Raw genomic sequence first — 24,586 nt, 5'->3', positions numbered from 1 at the left:
GGGCAGAGACTGAAAAGGGGGTCAGGAAACTCAAGTTCTAGCAGGGCCTGTTACTACTGCTGTGTGACTTTATTCATGTGACTTAACTCCTTTAGGGCACGGTTTCTTCATTTACGTTAAGAACCACTGCCCTAGAGAAAAAGCTACCTTCTCTTCTTTGAATGGCTTTAGACATTCCAGTTCTTCAGAATGCAAAAGCAAGACTGTTATTCTATTAGATGATTGGATTGATATTAAGCTGCTTTCCACAGTGGTCAGAGGACAGCAGCCTTTAGCATAACACACAAAATTTGTGTGGGAGAGGCAGACAGAATGCACCTCCCCCATCCCCAGTCATATGATACAGATGTTGTGTAAAGATCCCTGGGCTGGTAATCAAGACTGATTTTCTATGTGAAAATCATGTTAATTCCATCAGCTTAATTTCCTCATGGGCAAAATAAAATGGGCACACCAGACTTGGAAGCCTCACACGGCAGGAGATAAGATGACAAGCTTCTCTTCTCTCTGTGTTGTATTTTGTGCCTAAGACAGTTCCTGAGAACTAGTAGGTATTTGCATTCATTTCCTATTGCTGCTGTCACACTTTACCACACACCGAGTGGCTTCCAACAATACATATTTATTATCTTATCGTTCTGGAGGTTAGAGGGACTAAACTTGGGGGTTGGAAGGGCTGCATTCCTCTCTGGAGGCTCTAGGGGAGAATCAATTTCCTTCCCTTCTTTCCAGCTTTTAAAAGTCCGTCTCATTCCTTGGCTCATGGCCGGCCACTTCCACCTTCAAAGCAGCAATGGCTGGTTAAGTCCTGTTCAGATCATATCACTTTGATTCTGCTTCCATCATCACATTTCCTTCTGAGTCTAACTCTGCTGCCTCCCTCGTTCACTTATAAGGACCCTTGTGATTATATTGGGCCCACACAGATAATCCAGGATAATCTCCCGCTCTCAAAATCCTTAACTTAATCACATCTGAAAAGTCCCTTTTGCCATGTGAGGTAACATATTCACAAGTTCCTGGTGTCAGGAGGTGAACATCTTTGGATGGCCATTATTCTGCCTACCAAAGTGTTCAATAAATATTTAATCAACCTATAAATATTTTGAGAAAATGATAAACACTTTGAATTATTTCTAAGGTTAGCTAATTCCCAGGGTTCATCACTAGCCGAAGTCGTGGTCACACGTATACTATACTTCTGACCCCTCCCAAACACACAAATGTCATACTCTTTCAACCTCAGGTTCACATGACTCTGTTTTGCCTTAAAAAATGCACTCTGGTTCCATCCTAGTCTCTTTTACCTGGGGGACAGACCATAATCTGTTGTGACAGATTTTCTTCAAAGTTAAGTGAATTGCTCACTGACACAGAGAGACAACGATGTAGCCATAACAGAGATTCAAACCCCTTTTCCACTTTCTTCCCTCTCACCTCACGCTAAACTCCTTTTTCCCCAATGACCATTTCAAACAGATCAACCAATAAAAAAGAGGAGGTGGTAATCTTCAGGCAGGAGTAAAGATACACAGAGCATACTGGAATCCTACCAGATAAAACCCAAGCTCTGCCATTATTAGCAACCTCTGAGTCATATACCTTCTCACTCCAAAATAAACCCCTCCAACCTAAGTCACAGTCACTGAATTACTCTTACTCAAGGTGCTACTAACCATCATGTCAAGCAAGATTCATACACCTTCTGTTGAAACTTTTTCAAATTTGTCCTCATGGCATTAAAAATATATGACAATAAGCAACCTCCAACTGCCATCCAACCCTCCTCCCACTAATACAGATAAAGTTTCAGGATATTTTTGGCAGGCAACCTATAGGAACTTTAGTGATGGTCCATTATATATTTTCATTTTGAAGCTTTCAATTGTTTTGAAGCAATTGACATTTTAAGCCTGTTAGTGTGTGTCACTTGGGTAAACTTCCACCCGTTCTTGGTTAAAACAATTATGGGAACTCTATCTTATTTTTAACTTAATCGTATCATTTGGAAAAGGATGACAATTTACTATATTTGTCCAATGCCAGTCCTATCACTGTATCATGTATAACTGGTGTCAAAGAGTAATTGGGAATAATTGGAAATTAATTAAGCACTGGACTTAAGTGTGTTGACAGAAGAAGATAAGTACTAGATAGACACACAACAACACCTCAGATTTTTATAGTCCAGGCATCCTTTTCTTTTAACTCTGGCAATGATGTCATATCAGTGACAAAATCCACAGATTTACTGGCTATCATAAGTACAGAGTATCTCATCCTATGGCCTAGAGGAAATAATTTTGCAAGATTCACAAGGTCTAAATTCTCCTGAGCAATTTTCTCTGCAGTTCTAGCAAGTTATTAAATATTTAGCACCCAATGTTTGCAAATATAAACTTAAGGTAGATTTAACATAACACTCCACTCTAATGGAAGAATGTGAATTTCTATGGGAAAATCCAGTTCAAAGGTAAAGAAATCTCTACTACACTTTTTTCCTTATTTAATTCTGTATTCTTGAACATAAGCCTTAAATCATAAAGTGGTAAATTGACATATATGAAATTAATAATATTTAATATCAAGAAGCAGGACAAATAAACACAAAATAAAGCTGAATTTCTAAATAACTACTTCTGGAGTCAGAAAATGTCATAACTTGATGGCAATAATGTGTTTCATATGGCAAACGCAAGGTACTGTGGAAAGTTCTGTGTCTACATTTGCCAGGTCAAATGAAGAGTTGAAGAAATTGGTCGAAAGGAAAAAAAAAAATTAAACTACTTTTTTCCAAGGCAATCAGACCAGGAAGGCAAAAGAGTTTCATTTTCCTGTATACCTAAGTTTTTCACCCCACCCCCTTCCAAGATGCAGACGAGGGCTACAGTTAGCTACAAGTTGTCACACATCTGGAAGACTATTTTAAAACACATCCAAAATGTTTTGACTACATGATGCCAAGCATCTGGCAATACAAATTTCTCTTAGGTATTTTTCTTCCATAGAATTCAGTCTTGTGTAGATAGTCATTGTGCCAGATTTTAAACTACACGTTTTATTTGTAGAATGACAAAAATATATATGCAAACGTAAGGTTTTCCTCATGATTTTGATTTAGGTAGATTTAAATGTTGTTAACAGAGTTGCCATTGATTCTTGCATTAGTTGAACTCTCCCCACTGCCCCCAAAAGCCCTTCAGTGGCCTCTATTGGTCATTCCCCTCCCCAGGAACATTCTCTCCCAAATGAACAGCACTCACTCACTTGTCTAAATAGTAACTGACTTTATTGGTTTCATTCCACGGCAAAGATGAGGAATAGCGAGGCTTCTAGTTTTCCCTGTCTAATAGGAACCAGCCTTAGGAATACCTGTGGTTCACCAACCATCCCCAAACCATTTGCAGGGTCTTGATGTAGGAGGTAGGTATTCTTCATGTGAGGTCGCCTCCCTCCAAATGCAGACTAGCTCAGCTTTCCAAAGGCCTTTTCCACAAACCAACCTCACCATCCCTATCTCCACTTCACTTTCAACCTTTCACACCAAGTCTTAAGTCAGATGACACCATAGTGGGGGTGGGGGGAAGTGAGAGGGATTGTTCTGAGTAAAATATGCACTAATAATATCAGGTTTATAGCTTGCAATCTACTGAGGATCACACATTCTTGCTTTTGACCTAGGGGAGAGGAATAAATTCCCCATAAGCAAGGTACAGACCATCTTCATCATGTGGCTTTAGCAGCTAGCATGGGTCTAGACAAAATAAATGTTTGCTGAATTGCTCTGGATAAAATGCAATTTGCTCCAGCGTGAACGTAAAAATCACCACATTTAAAACTTGAAATAAAATCAAACAGGTAGTCAGGTTTGAGCCCGAGCAGTGTTCACAATTTGAGTAGTCATGAATAACAGACTAGTGGGATAGGTCTGCCAGAACTTTACTTGCATTAGTGTGCTGCTGATAAAATATAAAGACTAAATGTATTATAAACTTTGGAAACAGTGAAGTACCAATTTGCAGTATTTAGGCTTCCTTGAGACAAAAACTATATACTTAGGGGAGAGGATCATTCTGTCTCCTTCATGGAACATTCCTTGACCAAACTACCTTCAGTTCTAGAAGTAACTGGGCTGTTCAATCAGCAACAATGGCACTGTACCAATAAAAACCAGCACATGGTTGTGAAGCTCACTCTGGGGGTGAGTGAGGACCCTGGGGTGCCTGATGGGGTTCGGGCATTGGGGAAGGCAATGGGGCTTGGGTGCTAGAGTCCTAGCAAGCCGCCATTAGAGTCACAGGTGGTCCTTGGAATCTCATTCATGAACACACTTGCAACCTCCTTTGGAAGCTCTCAGAAAAGAAGTACAGGAATTTGAAGAGCCCAGAAATCCTAAATTGCAGATGAGGTGAGAACTATAGAAATATGGTTGATACTGTTAACGAGACCTCATTTAACTAGTCTGTTATGAGCTAGAAAAACCTGGATTTGATAGATAGATGGATTCACACACGAACAGAAATAGGGAAAATAAATATGATGGCCTCAAGTAACATAATAATTTGCTATTTTATGACATTTAACAGCACAAGATATTGTTATTTCACATTTAAATATAGTCTAAATAAGTATTTGAAGTAGTTTCACAATCCCCTGAGCTGAAAATAAACCTAGGAAAAATGCAGAAAGTGTCCTATAGGGTTAATAGTTCTAAAGTGGAGAATGTATTTTAACTCAGAATTCCTCAATAAAACCAGCTTTCTCTGTAGATTTTTCAAATAATAGCAATTGGTGGCTAATATTTCTAACCTTTAGTCAGTTTTCTGTTTATAAAAAATCAGAATCAGGGATTACTCTTTTACAAAGAATGTTTAGACATCCTAGTGACATGATGACTATAAAAATATATTTCGAATTATCTTAGTTTAAACACTGACTATGACAGTTAGTAAAATCATTTAATTTTCTACTATGGAAACTATTTTAATAATAATTTTAACCGCTTTTTAGATTATACCAATTCTTTGAGATGAAGTATGATGGAGAATCAAAATAATTTTTGTAAATTGAGCTCTATTGCGAAAAATGATTTCCATTCTTCAGTAGGGATATTAATGGATAACCTTTCAAGAGCCTCTTCCTTGTATTTCTCTTCTTCCTCTACCTCTCCTGTCTTCCACAGCTCAAAGAAAACCTAGCACATGAAAACAGATTCTACTTAATGATCCCCTTCTCTCTGCTTTCTCCCACTCTCTTTCATTCACATTCCCAACTTTGCATCTCTCTTCTCATTTTCCTTTTTTCTTTCCGGGGAATGACCACCTCAAAGGATTAATTCAGAACAGGCAGCAGAAAATGGTAACAAGAGTGGGCAAATCAGGATGTGGATTTAAAATCAAGAGTTATTTTAAAGGAGGAGAGTTACTCAAATTAAACATATGTTAAGAATATGGGTTTGTTGTTCATGGCATACCTGCTGCCTGTGATCCCACCCTCATCGGATCAGCCTTCAAGGGCAGAGCATTCCCTTGTGGAATAATAAATAGAGCGGCTTGAGTGGATACGGATCTTAGCAGCCCAGCGAGCTTCCTTTCCTCCTGGTCTGACTTCACTGTTGGAACACAGGTGATAACTGAACTAGCTGAAGTAGTGAAATGGATCATGGCCCCTCAGACTCAGAGCCAGAGAGAATAGAATTCAGGCTCCAAATAATAAGGCTCTGAGCATATATAAATTTTAATATGGGTCTTAGTGTTTATACCAAACTTTGTTTTAACTGATACTGCTGGTTTTCCAATGCATCGTCTTTCTTATGGTGATACATATGAAACAGGCAGTAAAAATCCATTAGTCTTTTTAAAAACATGCTATTCAGAACTTTAGAGTGTTTTGCTTTGGGCCAACATGCCATCGACAGAGGGTAAGGCAAGTTGTATTCTGTAGGTAAAAATGAAAAGCCTTTCCCTATTTCTGCACTTCCATTTTTCCCAATGTATCATATTTTGCTGCTCTCTGCTGTCCGAGAATTATGTACCCAGACACTATTGATAGGAACTTGTCATATCTATACTCATTAAAGGTTTTCAGTAGAAACTATGTAGAATAGAAATATAAGATTGATTTGCTCATTTTTATCCTTCTTTTCTTTAGAGGAGTTTTGAGGTTGAGAGCAGTAATGTAATATTTTAATGGTTCGAATTCATTCCGCTGATAGGCAAGATTTAACAGTCTCGGGCGCGTCAAGATAAAAATTCACAGCATAGACAACACTTAAAAATCCACAAGGGTTTTGAGCGAAATATCTAAATTAGGTATTGAAATAATATGGGTCTGAGAACCTCAAAGGGATCCTTTCCCATTTATTTTGGCATTATTCCTAGAACACAAAAACTACCTAATTAGCTATGAAATTATTACAGAATAATAAAGAGCAACTGGTTTCCCTTTACACTATCTATAAAAAAGAGAATACTTTCTAACTAAATGAATAGTTTGGGGGAATAAATATTTTCTACATTTTTTAAGCATTTATGAACCATAATATACAAATGACAAAATATTCTCAACTCTTCATTAAAGCAATCAGGCCCTTGATGCTTGATTGCTAGTTCAGGTTATCACATACGCTCACTATTAATATATTTTCATTTAAGTAGCAATGTCCCAAATCAGCACATATCATATCAGAGGACCTGATATATGAAAAGTTCAATTTATTCAAGTATACTTGGGAGGGTGGGATTATTTCAAAATCACTTTTCAAAAAAAAAAACATTTAGTTACTGCCTTTAGTAAGCCACAGATGAATGGAGAACTGGCCTTCTTTGTCCCTGTTGTCTGAATTTGTGATGTTTTACAGAACTTGGCTCAAATGTCCCTCTTACAAAGGGAACAGCATATTGTAATGTTCTAAAGGCAGGAGGTTTGTGTTAGGCCTGTCTCAGTAGCGCTCATTATATAAAGGGGAAAATCCAGTGAAATTCAGTTCTGAAATTTAGCAAGTCCTCACAATTTTAAAGGAAATGCCATGAAACATATAGAGGGCTTGACTAGAAGTCTGGTTTGGGGGTGGGGAGACAACAGTCAAAGTGAGCACCCAAAGTCAATTCTTTCCAACAATTTGAGTGCGATAGGTTGACAGAATGTTGTTAAGCCTTTGATAAAACAATGTTAAAGGAAGTCAGGTGAGGACAAAGATAGTACGACACGTGAGGAAGGTAGCAGGGGAGGGCAGGCAGTATTGTATTTGTGTGCTCATTCTCACCCTCAAAAACTCAAAGCCAATTTCCCTGCTCCCAGATGTGGTCCCCATGACATTCCAACGTGACTTTGCCTTTGTTCGTGATGAGTAATCCTTTAGGATGGAATGCAAACACACTGGGAAACTCTCTAGCACTGGCCAGAGATAGGATGGTTTGCCTGGGACAAGAGCATAAGCAATGTTCAAGCAAGGCAAGATGATGACTTGGTAGGGGAAGATGAAATCAAGAGAATTCAGGGATTGAATAAGCAGAGGTCCAGAAAACCACAAGAGTTCTTTAAAGCCCTGAGATTCTATAATTCTATATATTAATAAGTCTAATGAAAAAAAGTATTAAGTCACATATGAGAAATAAAAACACACACACACACACACACACAAAAACAAAATAAAAAGCTAAAAAACAATATCCCTTCATTCTTCATATGGTAGAGTACAGTTAAACTATCTTAAAATAAGAATTTGATCTGGTTGGGGCTTGCATACCCATTTATTTAAAAAATGATTAGAAGATGAAACAAAACTGCAGTCTCTGGTTACAAATATTAAGTGGGTATGGATGCAGAACTGTGGATCAGTAGTTAAGATTGATCAATACAATGTCTCTGTTACCAAAACAGAATTAAATAAATTCATAATGGAAATCTCCATGAGTCCACACAAATTCCGTGCACAGCGTCTCCTCCTCCACCCCACATTTCTCTTTGTGTGCATGCATGTGTGTATGTGTGTATATGTGTGTATGTGCACTTTCCTGCTAAAGGAGCACATTTGCTTTGATTGTGGAGCTCTTTCCAGACACTAAAAGCCACAATTCTAGTTTTTATACTTAGAAAATGTTCAAAATGTGTTCCTTTCTGGGGAAAGTAAATACCGTGCCACCTTTGAGAGTCAAGCCCTTTGAAGCCCATCAACTGTTGTTTGAAACCTTCTAATTCTATTTTTGCAGAATCTTTGTCCTGTGTTTTCTGAAAGGCTTTGAGCTCTTAGATGAACATTCTTATAGTGGCAATTTTAACATAGCCGAATGCTTTTATTTGTGCCGCAGGTAGCACACACGATAATATACATCATTAAATTAATACTGTTCCCATACATAAGCTCTTTCCCAGGAGTTGTTTGCCAGCCGCCCAGCTGTGGGATCAGAGGGTGGGATGCTTTTGATTTTAGACAGAAGGAAGGGGACAGAGGGTGCCAGGCCTTTAGTGATGGAGCCTTTCGGGGCTCTGGGGTAACTGTTGTATATCTTGTGCTGGAGAACACAGTGTGCGACATCACTGTTCACATAGAGCCCCCACCAAGGTTAAAAACCACATATAAGGTAAAATAATTTACTAAAATGTGGACCGCGAGCACTTTCTTTTAGAAATAGTATGTGCAGGGGGAAAGGCTGAATAAGCCAAAGGGAAAACTTGGGCATAAGCAGCTTATCCGCTATTCTTAGCAAGGTGAGGGGATCCTGGCAACACTTAGTGGGCTTTAAGGACATTCTGGCCTCTCTCTGCATCATGCTCTGGGATTTTTTCCCCTACTTTTTCATGCTGTCTCTGTAACACAACCTCTTTACATAGTTTATTTCAGGAAATGACAATTGGCTGTCGAATCCCATACAAATTGATTGGATATGACAGCTTAAAGGAATAAATCTTCTGCAGAGAAGAAAGCTTTTACTTATACTCTTGTATTTTCAATCCTGTTTTTTACCCCTTCTTGCTTAATTTTATTATTTCAATTAGATCATTTAAAAATCAACACATCACATACCAACCTCCCCTAAGAGCAATCATAAGATTTGATGATTTTTCTGATACACAGGCTAGGATTTCAAATTTGCATTATTTTATCTACTGAATTAAGTATGAATTCTAAACCAAACTAATGCTGCCATGTGTTTTTAAACATCTGTAATCTAAACCATCTGGAGAGGCACGGTTTTGCAAAGGCATCCCTTTCAGGACACTCTGTGGATTTTGTCACTGCTTGAGGTTTTGGCAAACCATCAACATTACTATAATTCCCTTTTATGAAATATAGCTTTTGACCAGGATTTTAGAGTCTTGGGTGTGTGTGTGTGCATTTATGTGAGTGTGGGTACTTGTGTATAATTCTTGCTCCTGTCCCTTTCTCTTTTCAGAAGACCGTATTTATAACAAACTTTTACAGAAATAAAGATTTTGTATCTAAAAAATAATGTTAATTTCAACTACTCAATATAATTCCAGATCAAGTCATCGAGAAGCAAAGAAGCAAAAAAAATAACACACCTTTCTTGTACATAGGTGCTAGAAATGCTTTTTAAACAAGTAAAAAGGAGAAAACATGTCAGCTTTAGAGAACAACAAAAGAAAGTGTAGATACAAAATGATTATGGCAGCAATGATTCGAGCATTTTCTAAGTATAAAACTCAGTACATTTAGAAGGAGATTACAAATCAACTAAGCTAAATCTTTCACCTAAGAAAAGCAACATCTTGTTTAATTCTTCATATATTAATAAATATGTCATTTTAAAATTATAAATCAAATATATGCATGGTGAAAGTAAAATGCAGACTACTTGTTACAATAAAGGTTAAAAAAATACTTTCCTCAGAAGGATGATGATTCTACTTTCACAAATTCTCTTCGATGATAATGCTTTAAAATAACTTTCGAAAATCAATCACAAAAATGGAAAGAACAGCTTTTTGCTGAGAGCCACTGTCTGAAATGAGTTAAAATAATAATGTGACTATTGGGGAATATGAATGTATTTATTTATATTTATTTATGTGAACTGTATTTATACAAACTGTATTTATTAATTACATGCTAAGTTCACACAATCCCTTTTATCCAATAATATTAGGCAACTTAAAGACACACGCACACAAATCAGAAGCTTTTGGTCAAATTTGTAGGGAAGAAAAGGTTTATTTTTTTAAGAAATAGATCACCTGAAGTCCAGAAGTGGGTCTATGCCTAGAATATAATGATGTCAAAGCAAAGCACAGGCACTGCCTCAGAGGTGACAACAGACTAGAATACTCTTGGCATGTGCTAATGGCCTGGGGCAGCACCCTAGCCCACCCCTCTGCTGCTCACTGTTTCCTGCCCTGGAAGGAGGCCACCATGCCCACACCTCTGAGGGAGAGGGCTGCCCCTCTGAGACTTCTCTTTCCATTTAGAGAATCTGCTATATTTAAAAACCTACTTTTGCCTATATTAAAATGTTTTCAGATAAAGAGAAAGTAAAATCTGTTCTCCAGAGAATGAAAGCACCACCTAGGGGGGCCTGTAGGAGGGATAGCTCTTAACAGAGATGCTAATCTGGTCTTCGATGAAAGTAGAACATCTGTCAGCCCCATCTTCCTTACTTTTACTCCAGGGTCTACAGCGTGGGTTCAGAATGGCAAATGGCCAGCTAGTCTACAAAGACTTCAGTGCAGCCATCTGAGCTATGTAGAAAACAGAGGGCTCCTATATGAAGACTGCGCCTGAGGCAACCAGTGTGAGTAATTAAGCCACAGAAGCAAACGCATCTGTGACCAGCATATGGTAGAAGCAGAACATCAGGGATGATATACAAGCCATGCACACTAGTACATCACCAGTTACTAAAATATTGAGATCATTTTGTACTTGTTGTTAAGATGCTTTTCTCCAGGTCCTAACTTGTGCTTCCCTGTCGCCTGGTCCCTCCCTCCTTCAGTGAGGAAGTAAAGATACAATGCCTGATACAATGGGGGCCCTCGTCCATGCTATTTGGACAGAGCCAAATAGATTGTTACATATTTCGAATTTCATTTCTGCTTAGTAGATCAGGGGCTCCCAACCCCCGGACTGCAGACTGGTACCAGTTCCGTGGCCTGTTAGGAACCAGGCCACACAGCAGGAGGTAAGTGACAGGCAAGCAAGTGAAGCTTCTTCTGTATTTGTGGCTGCTCCCCAGCACTAGTTACCGCCTCAGCTCCACCTCAGATCATCAGGCATTAAATTCTCATAAGGAGCACCTGTCCCTGGTGTCAAAAAGGTTGGGGACTACTGTATTAGATAATTGTAGCTGACATTTAGTGGTTACTTAATCTGTGCCTGACACTAAGCACTTCATAAATATTTATTTATTTCACTCTCATGTATGACCTGCCCAAGGTCACACAGCTTCTTAATGGTGGGACCTGAATTATAATCCCAAGACTCTGACTCAGGTTCCCTCTTCTCTTGACAATTGTATATAAAAACATACAGGGATCTGACAATGTAAGAGGAGCTGGCCGGGTGATGGGAATTAGGACAGGACACGGTGTGGACAGGGTCGAACTACAATTCTTGTGAAGAGAGGACACCCTCCTCTCAGATCCAGCCAATTGTTATTGTGAGGACCTGGCCGTGGTGGGTAACCCATAAATACTCACTTAATGAATGAGCGAATGAATGAATTGGAGTTAGGCAAAATTTCTTTGGGAATATATTCAAGCAAGAAAAGTATATTCAAGCAAGAAAAATAAGGATGCCAGGGTTTAAGCTTCCTCCTATGGGACTCTCATGCAATAATAGTGAAATAAGCAAATATAAAGAGAATATTTTATTTTCTCAAAGCATGTTCCCCTATTACTATGCACTGAATTACATCCCCCTAAAATCTATATGTTGAAGCCCTAACTCCTGATGTTTGGTATTTGGAGATGGGGTCTTTGGGAAGTAATTAGGTTTAGATGATGTCATAAGGGTGGGCCTTCATAATGGCATTAGACATCATCAAAGCTTGCTCTCTACCTCTGCCATTAGAGGAAATATCTAGAAGGCAGTTGTCTCCAAGCCAGAAAGGGAGTCCCCATCAGAAACCGAAATAGCTAGCACCTTGACTTTGGACTTACCAGTTTCCAGAACTGTGGGAAAATTACTTTTTGTTGTTTAAGCCACCCAGTCTATGATATTATGTTATCACAGTCTGAGCAAACTAATACACCCATATTATCTCTTGTATCCTCACAATAACCTTAAGAAGTAAGTAGAACCCATCAGCATTCAGCCCAGACCCCTGAGAACACCCATTTCCCTTAGATCACAGTTTCTCTGACCTCAGTGAATGGCTGAGTGGGATGATGGTGAGGACAAGGGGAGTGACAGGCCAGAAAACTTCTTGTATTGCTATCCAGCTCCCATTGCTCAGCATCGATAATTCCTGGGGCAATTGCTTGATGAAGTGCAACTAGAGAAAGTCCTGTCTGGACAGTTTTAGCACAGGGCATGGGAAGGGGGAAGGAAGAGCATTTAGGGAACCGAATAAAAACATTAACATTTGGGTTCTATGCCTCCGATATATGTGCACATTAATGGGGCAGAGTAAATGCTAGTAAGTCTCAGATAATTTTTGTAATAAAATTAAACTTCAGCTTGATCACTTGCAATATGTCGTGGCAAGACAAAGAAAACAATTTAAAAACTGTTCAAAGGTGTATTTTCATGGCATCCTCTGCCTCAACCAGCTCCCTCAGTCACCTGTACAGTATACGGTCTCTGTCATTGCTATTTTCAGATAAGGAATCATCTATGATACAATCCGTTTGCTGAAATCCTGCCGATATGATAATTCTCATTTCCCTAGATAAGTTTCAATGATCGATTTTGCTTCTTCTTGTGTTACTTTTTGGAGAAAATTCCAGAAAGAGGGCAGATAAAGAGTGAAAGTTGGCAAGGCAGTTTCTCTGCTTCTAGCTTCCTGGGCCAAAAACAGAAAAAGAAGTTCCTGCTGTTTGATTTAATAAGAATCAGTGTCTAGCTCAAGCCTCGATCGTCAGACTAGTCAGACTCAATTGGCATAAAAGAAGTGTTTCCAAGCGTCTGCATTTCATTTCAGCACGTATGTTTAAACTCCCTTGTGCCTTTTCCTCAAGGCACAAAATAGCACTGCTGTTCTGCCGTTCCTCTCGTCTGATCCATATAATTTGCATCTTTTATGTCAGAGCTTAATTTTTACCTTTATGTCATGTGCATTCTTTAATTTTCCATAATTGTATACTTTGAAGTGTGTATCACAGTCTATACAATAATGGTTGAGGTTTCCTCTTCTGGGCTTCTCCATCCTGCAGTCCGCCCAGCATTACATTTGAAAACTGTTTGGGTCTTGCACTAGTTAGCATGTTCTTGTCTATGGACTTCGTTCTCCAATTAGTAAGCACCTAGCAAGTCCTTTCGTTTGTCATCCCAACACGTTTTGATGTGTAACCCTAGTTGACAAAGAACTTTCTATTCCTTCACTCTTTCTCTTTTTCGACTCATACCAAGTAACCACTCCTTGCTACAACCAAGAGAAAAGCTTAGAAAATCAATTCCTTTTCTTCTTTTTATCAGCCAGGCCATCAGAAAATTACTTTTCCTTTAATTAAAGAAAATAATAAAAAATCTTTAAGTCAAATTCCAGCACTGCTCTGGTCAAAACACCTTGCAAAATGCATTTAAATTCATTTGTTTTGTCGATTTGGATTATGGGCCGCAATCCGAGCTGGAGGAAGGACAAAAATTAATGAGAGAAGAAATCAAGTTCATTGAAATAAATTTCATGGTTCCACCAGAGACTAGAAGAAATCTTTCCATGACACAACAACAAAGCTTCAACAACACCTGCAGGTCATTCAGCAGTGTGGTCAGCTAAAAGCAGAGCTGCAAGTCATGACTTTCTGTCCCTTCTCCTAACCATTAGCCCATTTTCCCTCCTGTGTCACCATCACTCCTCACAGTGCAGGGAGGACTCTCTCCAAGGTCAGCGGAACCTCATGCAGACCCAAACGCTGGACGGCTACAGCTCTGAGTTGCAATCTCATCTATAACCTTTATAGAATCTTGATGAGAAGTGAAGCCACACATAGGGAAAAAGCCAACTGAGGATTTTAAACACTGGCACAAATGAGGTTAGTTAATATCACCCCCACTCCACATTCTGCTTTCCCCTTGAAATAGTGAGGGTTTCAGGTCATTGTCAGATAATCCTTAAAAAAGAGAACGCTAAGAACAAAGAAACCAAATCAGGAACAAATAAAAGTAAAAATAAAAACCTCTGACCAAGCCAAGCCTCTAAATATAACTTTTCCACTTACCTCAATGCAGATAATTCTAAGATATATATTTCTGATTCTATTCATTCTATTTAAAAGAGAAAGACCACACCAGGGTAAGCGATGCAGGGTGGTCAGAATGCATGATCTAATGACAGTGTGTGGAAGCCACTACAGAAGGCAGCAGGACCGCTGCCAGATTGTGTGGTGGGGCCGAGCGGCTGATTTCTATGCAGAGTCCACTGACATTTTCCAAGGATGGACAGCTCTTATTGAAATGAAAATAGAAAATGCAGGACCAGAGCCCACACTAAAAATTCAGTTTAGTAAAGACAAAAAAAAAAAAAAACTGCCGGTGGAAGTAGAAGGTATTTGGCCTTGCTATTCTTCACAGAGAGAAATGAGCCTTCATACTGCAATCTTTTTGTGATTAGGCTAAAAGCCTGTCAATCTTTGCAAAAGAACACTGAACTGATGACTGTTTCTTGTGCATTTGCTTTCTAGTGCTCAAAATGACACTTTTCGGAGCCAAAGGATTTGTTTGCAATTATACACTTTTGAAAAATACAAAGAATTCGCAGAGATCATCAAGAAATAGATAGCTAATGCAATTACTCCAAAATGATAAAGTACAATCATTGTAAAGTACCCATGGCTTCTCTCTATCCACAGTCCTCTTTCCTACTAAGCAAACTGTCTAATTTTGAAATTATTGCAACATCGCAGGAGCATGTGGAAGCACATTCAAATTGCCTGACTTCAGTGAGATAGTGTCTAGAAAGACCTGTTGTAATAAGTAAGTTTTACCAGAGATCAGAAAAGATGTAGAAGAAAAGTGATAGGTTGGTGAGTGAGGGGTTAGGTTTTTTCATATATGTATTTTAATTCTGTGGAGTCCCCAAGTTCCCCTTTAAGTTTAGAAGATATTGCTATCATTAATCAGTTATCAAGAAATGCATGTTATTACTGAGAAGTGCTTAGCAATCAAGTTCTCCAACTTGCTGTTTTTATTTCTAGACTGGCAGCTTTAAAATTTTTAAAAGTTTTTAAATATATTCATCAAAATAGTTTTCTTTTAAAAAGCCCCCATTCTATAGCCATGCCACCTTAAACAAGTCCAATCCCGTCTGATCTCAGAAGCTAAGCAGGGTCGGGCCTGGTTAGGACTTGGATAGGAGACCACCTAGGAAGACCAGATGCTATAGGCGTAAAAAGTAAAAAATAAGAGATTGTAAGCTGACAAGGTCCTTGCAATCTGTGAGGTCAACCAAGGTTTGCCTCGCCTAAAAAGTAAATAAATAAAATAAAAAATAAAAAGCTCCCACTGCTAACAGCTCCACTGACGCAGGGTCGGGCCTGGTTAGGACTTGGATAGGAGACCACCTAGGAAGACCAGATGCTATAGGCATAAAAAGTAAAAAATAAGAGATTGTAAGCTGACAAGGTCCTTGCAATCTGTGAGGTCAACCAAGGTTTGCCTCGCCTAAAAAATAAATAAATAAAATAAAAAATAAAAAGCCCCCACTGCTAACAGCTCCACTGATGGGTTCAATCTCATATTCCTCCTTAGCCTGGACACAGCCACATGGGTCCTTGGTGGCCAAAGTATCTCCTTTGAGTCCTTTCCACCAAGGGGGTATTGAAGGACAGGAAGGAGAGTGCCCTGAGGTCCATAGTGGGTAGATGCTGCTCTGCCTAACAATTCTAGGCCCAGGATGTAGTTTATGCCTTGCACTAGGCTAGTGATGATAGGCTGCCAGGCTACCTAGTATCGAAGCCAATCTAGTCACTGCTTATACATGACATAAGGCCTCTCTCAATGGTTGCTGCACACCCTCTTGAGGTCTACCTTCTCTTTGCAGCAGCCACCTCTAGTACCAGGTCTAACCAACATCTTCTAAGTGGCAGGCTGCCAAAAGTATACCTTGACAGAACTGCACAGCCTTTGCGATCGAGGCCCACAATGCCCCATCGCTGAATACAGCCTGGGGGAAGGAGCCTTGTTTCCAGCAGAGATTCTATTGCTCACTAGCTGGGGAACCTTTAAAGTGCAAACTCCCTCAACTGGAAAAGAAAAATAATAAAATCTTTTCTGCTGCAATGTTGTAAGGATCAATGAGATCATGAAGTGCTGGGAAAATGTAAGATACAGACAAATGTAGTTATACTCACTGTAGTTGTTAGAGTTCAGTGCACGATAACCAAATTGCTTTTATTATTTTTTCCCTCTACCTAACTTCCATCTACTAATTCATCTATAACTTTCCTGGCTGCTTAAGTTGCCCCTGGTTTGGTCTCCCATCAGCTCAGGTATACTTAGGATTATAGCCCTTTGTTTTCTTCTGGCAGCCATTAATATTTACTTAGCTTTAATCTTAACTTCACAGATACTAACTATAGCAAGGTATGTCACTATCCCCAAAGAAATAGTACTCTCTGACTCGCCAGTGAACATTGTCCTTATGTTATGTTCAATGCGGACTTGAGCCCCTTCCTGGAAAAATAACTCTGGGTCTTCTGACCATCCACCAACTGAAGCAGATCACAGCAATGAGTGAGCTAGAGGAAGTGAGCACATACATGTGTGCGTGTCGGGGATGGAGTTGGGGTTGGCGGGGAGGCTAGGTGGAAAAGAACAGGGGTGTTGGTTAGGAAATTTCTCAAATAGGGTCAGGCAGGAGATCAGCATCAGAGTAATAAAGGCAAGAAATGCCACTCTAGTTTGAGCCAAAGAGGAACTGCGGGGCAAGAAGAAAAGTCCCACGCTTCCAAATGAAGAGGCCGGCCACTTTTGTCTCTTATCATCCCCATTCTTCATCTCTCTATATTCCAGTAGTTTCCAACTATTGCTGCATATTCAAACTACCAGGGTTCCTCAGAAGGGCTTCATAATTACTTTGGTTGTGCTCATTTCTTCCTTTTCCTCATCTCTCCAATGAGAGATCAAAGTTCTTTCTCTTTTCGCCTTCCCAAAGCTGGTGATACACTCTGCCCTCTACAGTTAAATAAGTTTAAGAGAAATAATCTAATCACAGAAGCAAGCTATTATAGTGGTATTCAGATTTAGGTTTTCATAAGATTTTCTAAATGTGTCATTTATGTAAACTACTTATCATTCATATCTAAGTAGTGCAAGTATGATTTTCAATATCTTTAAACATGTGTGTAGTTAAGTTGAGTAGCTTTTATTTGGTACCTAGAATCTCAGAGTCCTCCTGGTCTTTTGCACATGTCACTGAATCAACTGCAAAGTTTAAAAGTCTTAGAATTCTCACTGTTCTCCTAGTGAGAATGCCAGGTAGAGCTTAGAACCTCCATATGCTTCTGGTCACCAGATAAAGTGAAGATAGTAATGGGAAGTTGGGAAATACAGACATTTTAATCAGCATCTTTTGGTAGGCTATTCAGAACACTTATGACGTTTTTTTGAAATCAGGAGTATATTTTCTTCTAAAATACATATATTATATCATTTAATGGAGAAACTAAAAATGAAATTAAATGCACATTCGTGAGATCTTTAGTAAATGACCCCAAAGATACTAGGAGAGGAAAGAGAAGATGCTCTTTTCAATCAATACTGGTATTAATTATTATGTAATAAAACAGGCAATTTCAAAATGCCAGTTAATTACAAAGACCTTTGAAATTTGGTACTTGACTCAGCATTATTACGCTCCTCCTCACCTGTTTACTATGGATGTTGTGAATATTAAGCATATAATCAAATTTATTGTTACAGGCTACCTATAGTCAGTTAATAAAATATATTTTTTTTAATTTTGAAAAACAGCATGTACATCAACCAAAATAATATATTGTGTTAGCTTTCTTTTTCTTTTTTTTAAATCAAGGTATGCTTTATATAATATGAAAATAGTTTATATGGCACCGTTTTTCATAAATGTGCTTCTGCTTACCCCATAATCTTTTTAGTGTTTTCCTGGTAATTCAGCTAACCTCTTAAAACTGAACAAAATTAAGATTTTGTGCTTCTATGTTTACAGAAAGAGCATATCACATTGACAAATTTGATAATCTTAAAAAAGAAGGAAAGAAAAAACTGTTCTTATTTCAAAGGTTCAAAAAATAAAGGTTATTTACTACGCAGACCTAGACTTCTTGTTGTTTTTAAGATAGCAAATTAGAAAAAGATGGCCAGAGTTAGAGGTTACTCAATCAGGTTGAAGCTGAGACTTTTATTCCAGCAGCTCCTGTCCCCCAAATTATATCTGATAATGTTCTAAAGTCTAAACATATTTCAGTTCAAAAAGATATTCAGCTCTTAGATATAAAAGCACTAAGCTTCTAAATATCAACAGGTCTATCCATCCTCTTTAGCTGGTGTATTTGTAGTCAGAGTAATCTGCCACTCAGAACGTCTGAATCATAATATTTGAGGAACTGAAACTTTGAGCTGGAATGTTTGTTTTGCATTTTCCTGAGCATAATCACAGGATAGGGGCATTAATAAAGGGGTTGGTATATTGGCCACTGCTGAGGCCTATTATTTAAGCAGAGTCATGGCAACAGAGCAAAGCTGAATGTTTGCAAGTGTAACATAATTTCAGCCTGTATTGTGTTGAATGGAAGAGAAGACAAATGTGTCAGCAGACACAAAGAATAAACTATCTACAACTATTTTAAATGATCTCTGCACTTGCAAACCGGAAACAACATCTATATTTCTCAACAATTCAAGAAAGATTTGTGCTAGGTATTCCCCTAAACCAGCTACAAAACTATTATTATCTGTAAGCAAAATGGCGCCCGTAAACTTAAAATTGGCAAAATCCCATTGAACTGCATTTCAGAGAGAGCAGAGAACTTGAAATGGTAGTGCTCTGAGATGTCCACGTGGGTGGGCTAGCATATGTTGCTGTTAAGCAGAGGAAGTGGTACACCAGGAATCCTTCATAAGTGCGAGGTCTTTATAAACTCTTCTTTACGGGGTCGGTTTTAAATAGAAAGAACATGACACACAGTCCTCAACCAGGCTTCCTAACTGTTTGGAGAGGGTTTGGAGAGCGTTGCCACTTTCCCAAAACATTAGGTTACTGTGGGGGAATTTTCCAAAATTGTCAACAATTCCATTTTTAAACTCGGTTCTTCCTCTCCACATAAGACAGATGCAAGGCAGCATGAACTATATTTGGTCTAGTAGGAGATGTAAGTTATTTTTACTATGCTGACTCCTACCTGACAGTGGAAGACGTATTCTGGTGTGGCTTTCTTAAACTTCATGTTCCAGACCAAGGCCACTCCATCTGGTTCATGGGGAGCATCTTCATTGTTGTTGTAGGAAGCGACCATCAGCTCGGGGTACTGAATGAAAGAGGTCACATAGATGGATCACGCCAAGATGACAACACAAAGAAAACTTTCTTAATTCCTACAGACACATGCTATGCTACATACTTTACATGGCATTTTCTTTTAAAGTTGTAGCATACTTAATATCAATTTCCTGCCTCAACCTACTGCAATCTGGGTTTGCTTCCAACGTTCCATATATGCTTGCAAATAACTACCAAACTATACACGTTGCTGGACCTCTCTAATTATCTGACATTTGACATATTCTCTCCTTTCTTCTATATGGACTTCCAATACATCTATCTCTCCTGACTTTCTTCCTGTTCACTCTTTTTAGTTTCTACGAGTTCTCCTTCTATTATCTATATTCCAAGGAGGCTGTTTCATTCCTCCTTTTTTGTCTCTGTCTACACATTCTCCCTGGGTAATCTCATCTATGCCAATGGCTTTAACAAGCACTAATATGATGACGATGTTCAAATCTATCTATATCTTTAGGCTTGATTTCTCTCTGAGTTGCAGATACTTTATCTGACTGCCTATTGGGAATTTCCTAGGGCTCTTCATAGACGCATCAGATGCAATGCACAGAAAGATGAGCTCATTGCCTCCTACCAAAACCTACTGCTCTTCCAATGTTCTCTCTTTTGGCGCTTTGCACTAACATTCACCTAGCTGCTCAGGCCAGACACTCCACATTAATGTTTACTCCTTTCTCTTTCCTATCCCCATGCACCATGCTTTGCTATTCCCTTAATACATTTCGAATGCATGTTTCCTTTCCATGCTTAAGGTGAGAGCCTCCTAAACTAATTTCCTACCTGATAAAGGCAACCGCTTCCTAAATGGCTTCTTGCTTCTGAGCTCACCAGGCTCTACCCTCACCTACTCCATATTCCATCCTTTGTCAATATGACTTTAAAAAACATACATTCGGCTAAGTCACTCCTCTGCTTAAAACACTTTAATGGTTCATTATGACTTTCAAGATACAATGTAGGTCATATAGTATCTTTCATGATCTGTCATTTTCTGCCTCCTCTGTTTAATCTCTTACAACTTCCACTCCCTCTCCCATCTCACCCTATACTCTGTGACCCAGCCTCACTGGGCTAGGTCTGAGATTCACAGGTACTGCCTCTGTACCTATGAGTCTGATGCTTTCATTGGAATGCCTCTTCTTTAGTGTACACATCATTAACTCATTCTTTAAGACTCAATGCAGGCATCAAGTCCTCTAGGCAATCCTAACTAACCATCTATAACACCTCCTTGCCTCTCACTGGCTCCCTTAGCATTTTGTGTGTCCCCCTCCATTAATGCACTTGTCAAATCGTATTATGGGTTTTTTCCCCTCACTTATGTCTCTTACTATTTTGTAAGCTCTTTGAATGTAGGGACTGGTTTTTATTGACCTCTGAATCTAGAGTTTAGTAACATGATAAACTTGTGCCAAAAGCTATTGAATTACAAATGTTCTTTTTTATTTTAGTAACTGTGCTCATTGAAAAGTCCTTATATTTAATCCTTTGTTGTCAAATAATTCCAGCGATTAAAAGTGTAAGTGTAAGAAACACAACCAATAAAATCACAAGGTCTCTATGGTGAGTAGAAATACTTACTCACCCTATATAAACTCTATGCTATGTGTTAATAAATAAACTGAGGGTGAGTCTCATGGGAGGTATTTATGAGTTAGACAACATTTCATGAAAAGGCCATTCCTAGTGGGATTCCTATAAGGCCATCCCATTAAAAATCACATCATTATATATGCAAGTATATTAAGATTATAGCAGATCATATCACCCTTTGCTCATAATTTAATTGTTTCCCCTTATTTCATTATGCTGTGTATACATTTAACAGATTATCCTTATAAATTTAAACATCAACTTTTTTTTCTAGCACAATAATTAAACCTAAGTCTTCCACATGGCTTTATACATTCTTTCAGCTTCCTCAACTTAAGAAAACCGCACAGAGCTACAACTTGATGGTAAAAAATGCCTCTGATTCAAAGCCCATTCAAAGACACTGACATTCAGATAAACACAAAAGTCTCCAGACTGTCCATCTGAAGTTTAACTATGTCACACGTGAAAAGGCAACTCTATAAACATGAGCAGCACTACTATAGTGGCCAATGAGCAGCCAGATGTGTCTGCAATCATATCCCACAGCTTCACATCTGGGTCTCATCATTGGTTCCCACTCGTAGCTTTTCTTTTTTCCATTAAAACATATTTTAAATTATTTGGGTTTAAGTCTCCTTTAGAAAACAAGGAGAGTTTTAGTAAAATACCAGTGAAATGTGTTTGGTGTAATTTTCGTAATTGGGATTGTAAGTCCTAAAGATACTATTTTTAACTCTTATCGAATGTAAGTTTTTATGAATTCAAAGTCTCCTCTAGAATGTCTTTTTCTGTTGTTTGTTTGAACATGACTAGTCATATTTTCTTATTTTCCAATAAAAAGTAAATCCCCGAATAATCATTTAACCTTAAATGTCAAAATTATGATTTTAAAGAGAAAAATGAATAATTATGAAGTTTGCGATTACTCATTGGACTAGATTATCTAATATATAAACTAGGAAAATTTTTACCAGGAAATTACCAGATCTTCTCTCAAGCCATTTATTCTTATAGAGAAATAAAATCTGACATTTATTGGAGAGGAAAAAACCAACATGTTTTAAGGGCCCATTATGTGTCAGACATCGAACTGGGTGATGTTAACTCATTTGGTCCTTGCGATGTTGTAAAGTAGGCAATGGTTTTCCTATTTCTACGGATGAAGAAGCCAAGGGTCCCTGGGTGAGTAACTTGTTCTGAGTTTTATTGCTAATAAATGAAGAAGTGAGAACCCTGTTTAAAGTCTGGCTTTAAATTCTGCATTCCTTCTGGTTTACTGTAGCAAACATCAAGTGCCTCCTATGCACATGTACGGTACTGTGCCAGGTGAAATGTGGGAGAAGAAAGTAACAATAACATGCTTTGCTCTATAGGAACTCACTGTTAAGTAGAGGGAAGTAAGGTACATGTATGAATAACTGTAATACAAACATAAAAGAACATACTGTGTGCTAAGATGGAGGCGTAAACAAGGTTCTATACAAGTACAGAGGAGGAAATAACTACTTTAACTGAGATGGGGTGTGGCAGGAAAATTGGAAGAGACCTCTGAAAAGAAACAAGACTTGAATTGGGCTTTGTCCAGTGGGAAGATATTAGGAGAAGAGGGAGAGGAGAGTGTGGACAAGGGTACCAATGTGGGTGCAGGAGCTTTCTCTTGCATATCAGCTGGCTCACAGTGATTCTCCCATCTTTGAAGATTACCTCAATAAACAGCTGTCTCACTTCCCAGGTACAATTCATTCATTGCGGGATTGATACCCAGCTGGGCAAATCACATTCTCTAAGCTGGCTGTTGTAAATTTTGAATTGAGACACAGAAGCATCGGGCTGGCAAATGACTCAGGTAGTGACAGCATCTTATTGGTGAGGTCCCTCAAGCTGCCCAGGTTTCTACTCTTTCTGAGTCCCAGTTCTTCATCTTTTCCATGGATTCCCTAAGTACCTGAGTGGCTCTCCAATAAATTTCCGCTTTTGCTTAAGCTAGCTAGCAAGGGGTAAAGTTTTCTTAACCAATGCAGTGAAGAAGAACAGGCTCAAGAGACCTTGGGTTGTAGCTGTGGACTAGGAGGCAGGGTATGTGAAGAGGTAAAAAAGAAGAAAGGGCTAGAAATGCCTCAAGGAATCCTCACAGAAGGTTTTGAGTACAGACTAACGATTTTAGACATTAGGGATGGCAGGAGTCAAACTCTGAAACTATTTATACGACGACCCTCCTTACTGTCACATTTATCGAGTATTTTTTATGTACTAGAGACATTTTTTAAATAAAGTGCCTTAAATACCTTAACTCATTCAATATTCACAATAAATATGTGAGCTAGGTATTTTTTAAATCATTATTTTATGAATGAGGAAACTTAAGCCAAGAGAAGTAAGGCAACTTGCCCAAGGTGATATTGAGAGCATATACGTAATCTTTACAAGTGTTAATCTGGCAAAAGTACTTATAATGACTCAACAGTGTAGAGACTTGAGGTAGGAAGACCAGTTAGAAAGTTATTTCCTAATATAAGCAAGAAATGGAGGGCATGACAGAAAGTAGGTGTCAAACCCATATGTTAACGGATTAGAATTGGTATCAGTGGGAGTCTTTTTGCTACTGTAAATTTGATTGGATTTCGCAAACAAAAAAGCTGTCAAGGATTACTCGGGTTTGTATCACAATGACTGAAAGATTGGAGAATGCAATTTACATGTAAGAGAAGTATATACGTGGGAGTAAGATCGTGAATCCGGTTTTGTGCAGGTCTGGAAAATCTGTCATATGCTCTGTGAATAGTATTATTGACCGTCTCTGCTAAACATTGTTCAATGACTGACAAATTTAATGTAATTCCCTAAGTGCCCAAATTTCTTCCAAAGAATAATGTTTGGTGGATATTTTGCAAATGTTGCAAAGTTAAAGTGTTCTTATTTAAGAAGCTCAGGAGATCAAAGCAAAGCTATGCAGAAATCTCATATGGCAAGTCCTCAAATAACATCGTTTTGTCCAACTTCATTTCATTATAACATTGAGATGTCATAGGAGCTTAACTCTTGTTTATATCGGCCTCTGGTGAAACTAGTTTCCTAATATGATGTTTTGCTTAAAGTGGCAGAACCTCTCGACAACAACGTTAAGCAAGGACTCGTTGTAGTTATTCTTCCTTTTTCACTCCTTTGTTCCATTTTGTCCCACTCAGGAAATCATCCTAGGCATGCAAGCCCCTATTAGATTCCGAAGCCGTGCCTCTATCCTCTTCTTTCTTAATATCACCGGATTGCATCTAGATCCATTCAGGAAGTCTCTTCATCCCATAAGCATATACACCTGGTCTTTTGAACCCTGCAAAAGT

General features: G+C 38.5%; 1 protein-coding gene across 5 annotated transcripts in view; it reads right to left on the bottom strand.

Annotated features, from left to right (window-relative positions):
• The window catches only part of DYNC1I1 (dynein cytoplasmic 1 intermediate chain 1), a 277,262-nt gene that overhangs the window by 78,834 nt on the left and 173,842 nt on the right, over window positions 1-24,586 (bottom strand). For all 5 annotated transcript variants that reach the window (XM_006911921.1, XM_006911920.1, XM_006911922.1 and 2 more), the window contains one exon: window positions 19,495-19,620. In XM_006911921.1, the coding sequence (XP_006911983.1) occupies window positions 19,495-19,620 (126 nt within the window). The remainder of the gene's footprint in view (window positions 1-19,494; window positions 19,621-24,586) is intronic.

The sequence above is a fragment of the Pteropus alecto genome, unplaced genomic scaffold (genome assembly GCF_000325575.1).
Source record: "Pteropus alecto unplaced genomic scaffold, ASM32557v1 scaffold21, whole genome shotgun sequence".
Taxonomy (NCBI): Eukaryota; Metazoa; Chordata; class Mammalia; order Chiroptera; family Pteropodidae; genus Pteropus; species Pteropus alecto.
This window is presented reverse-complemented; position numbering and strand designations above follow the sequence as displayed.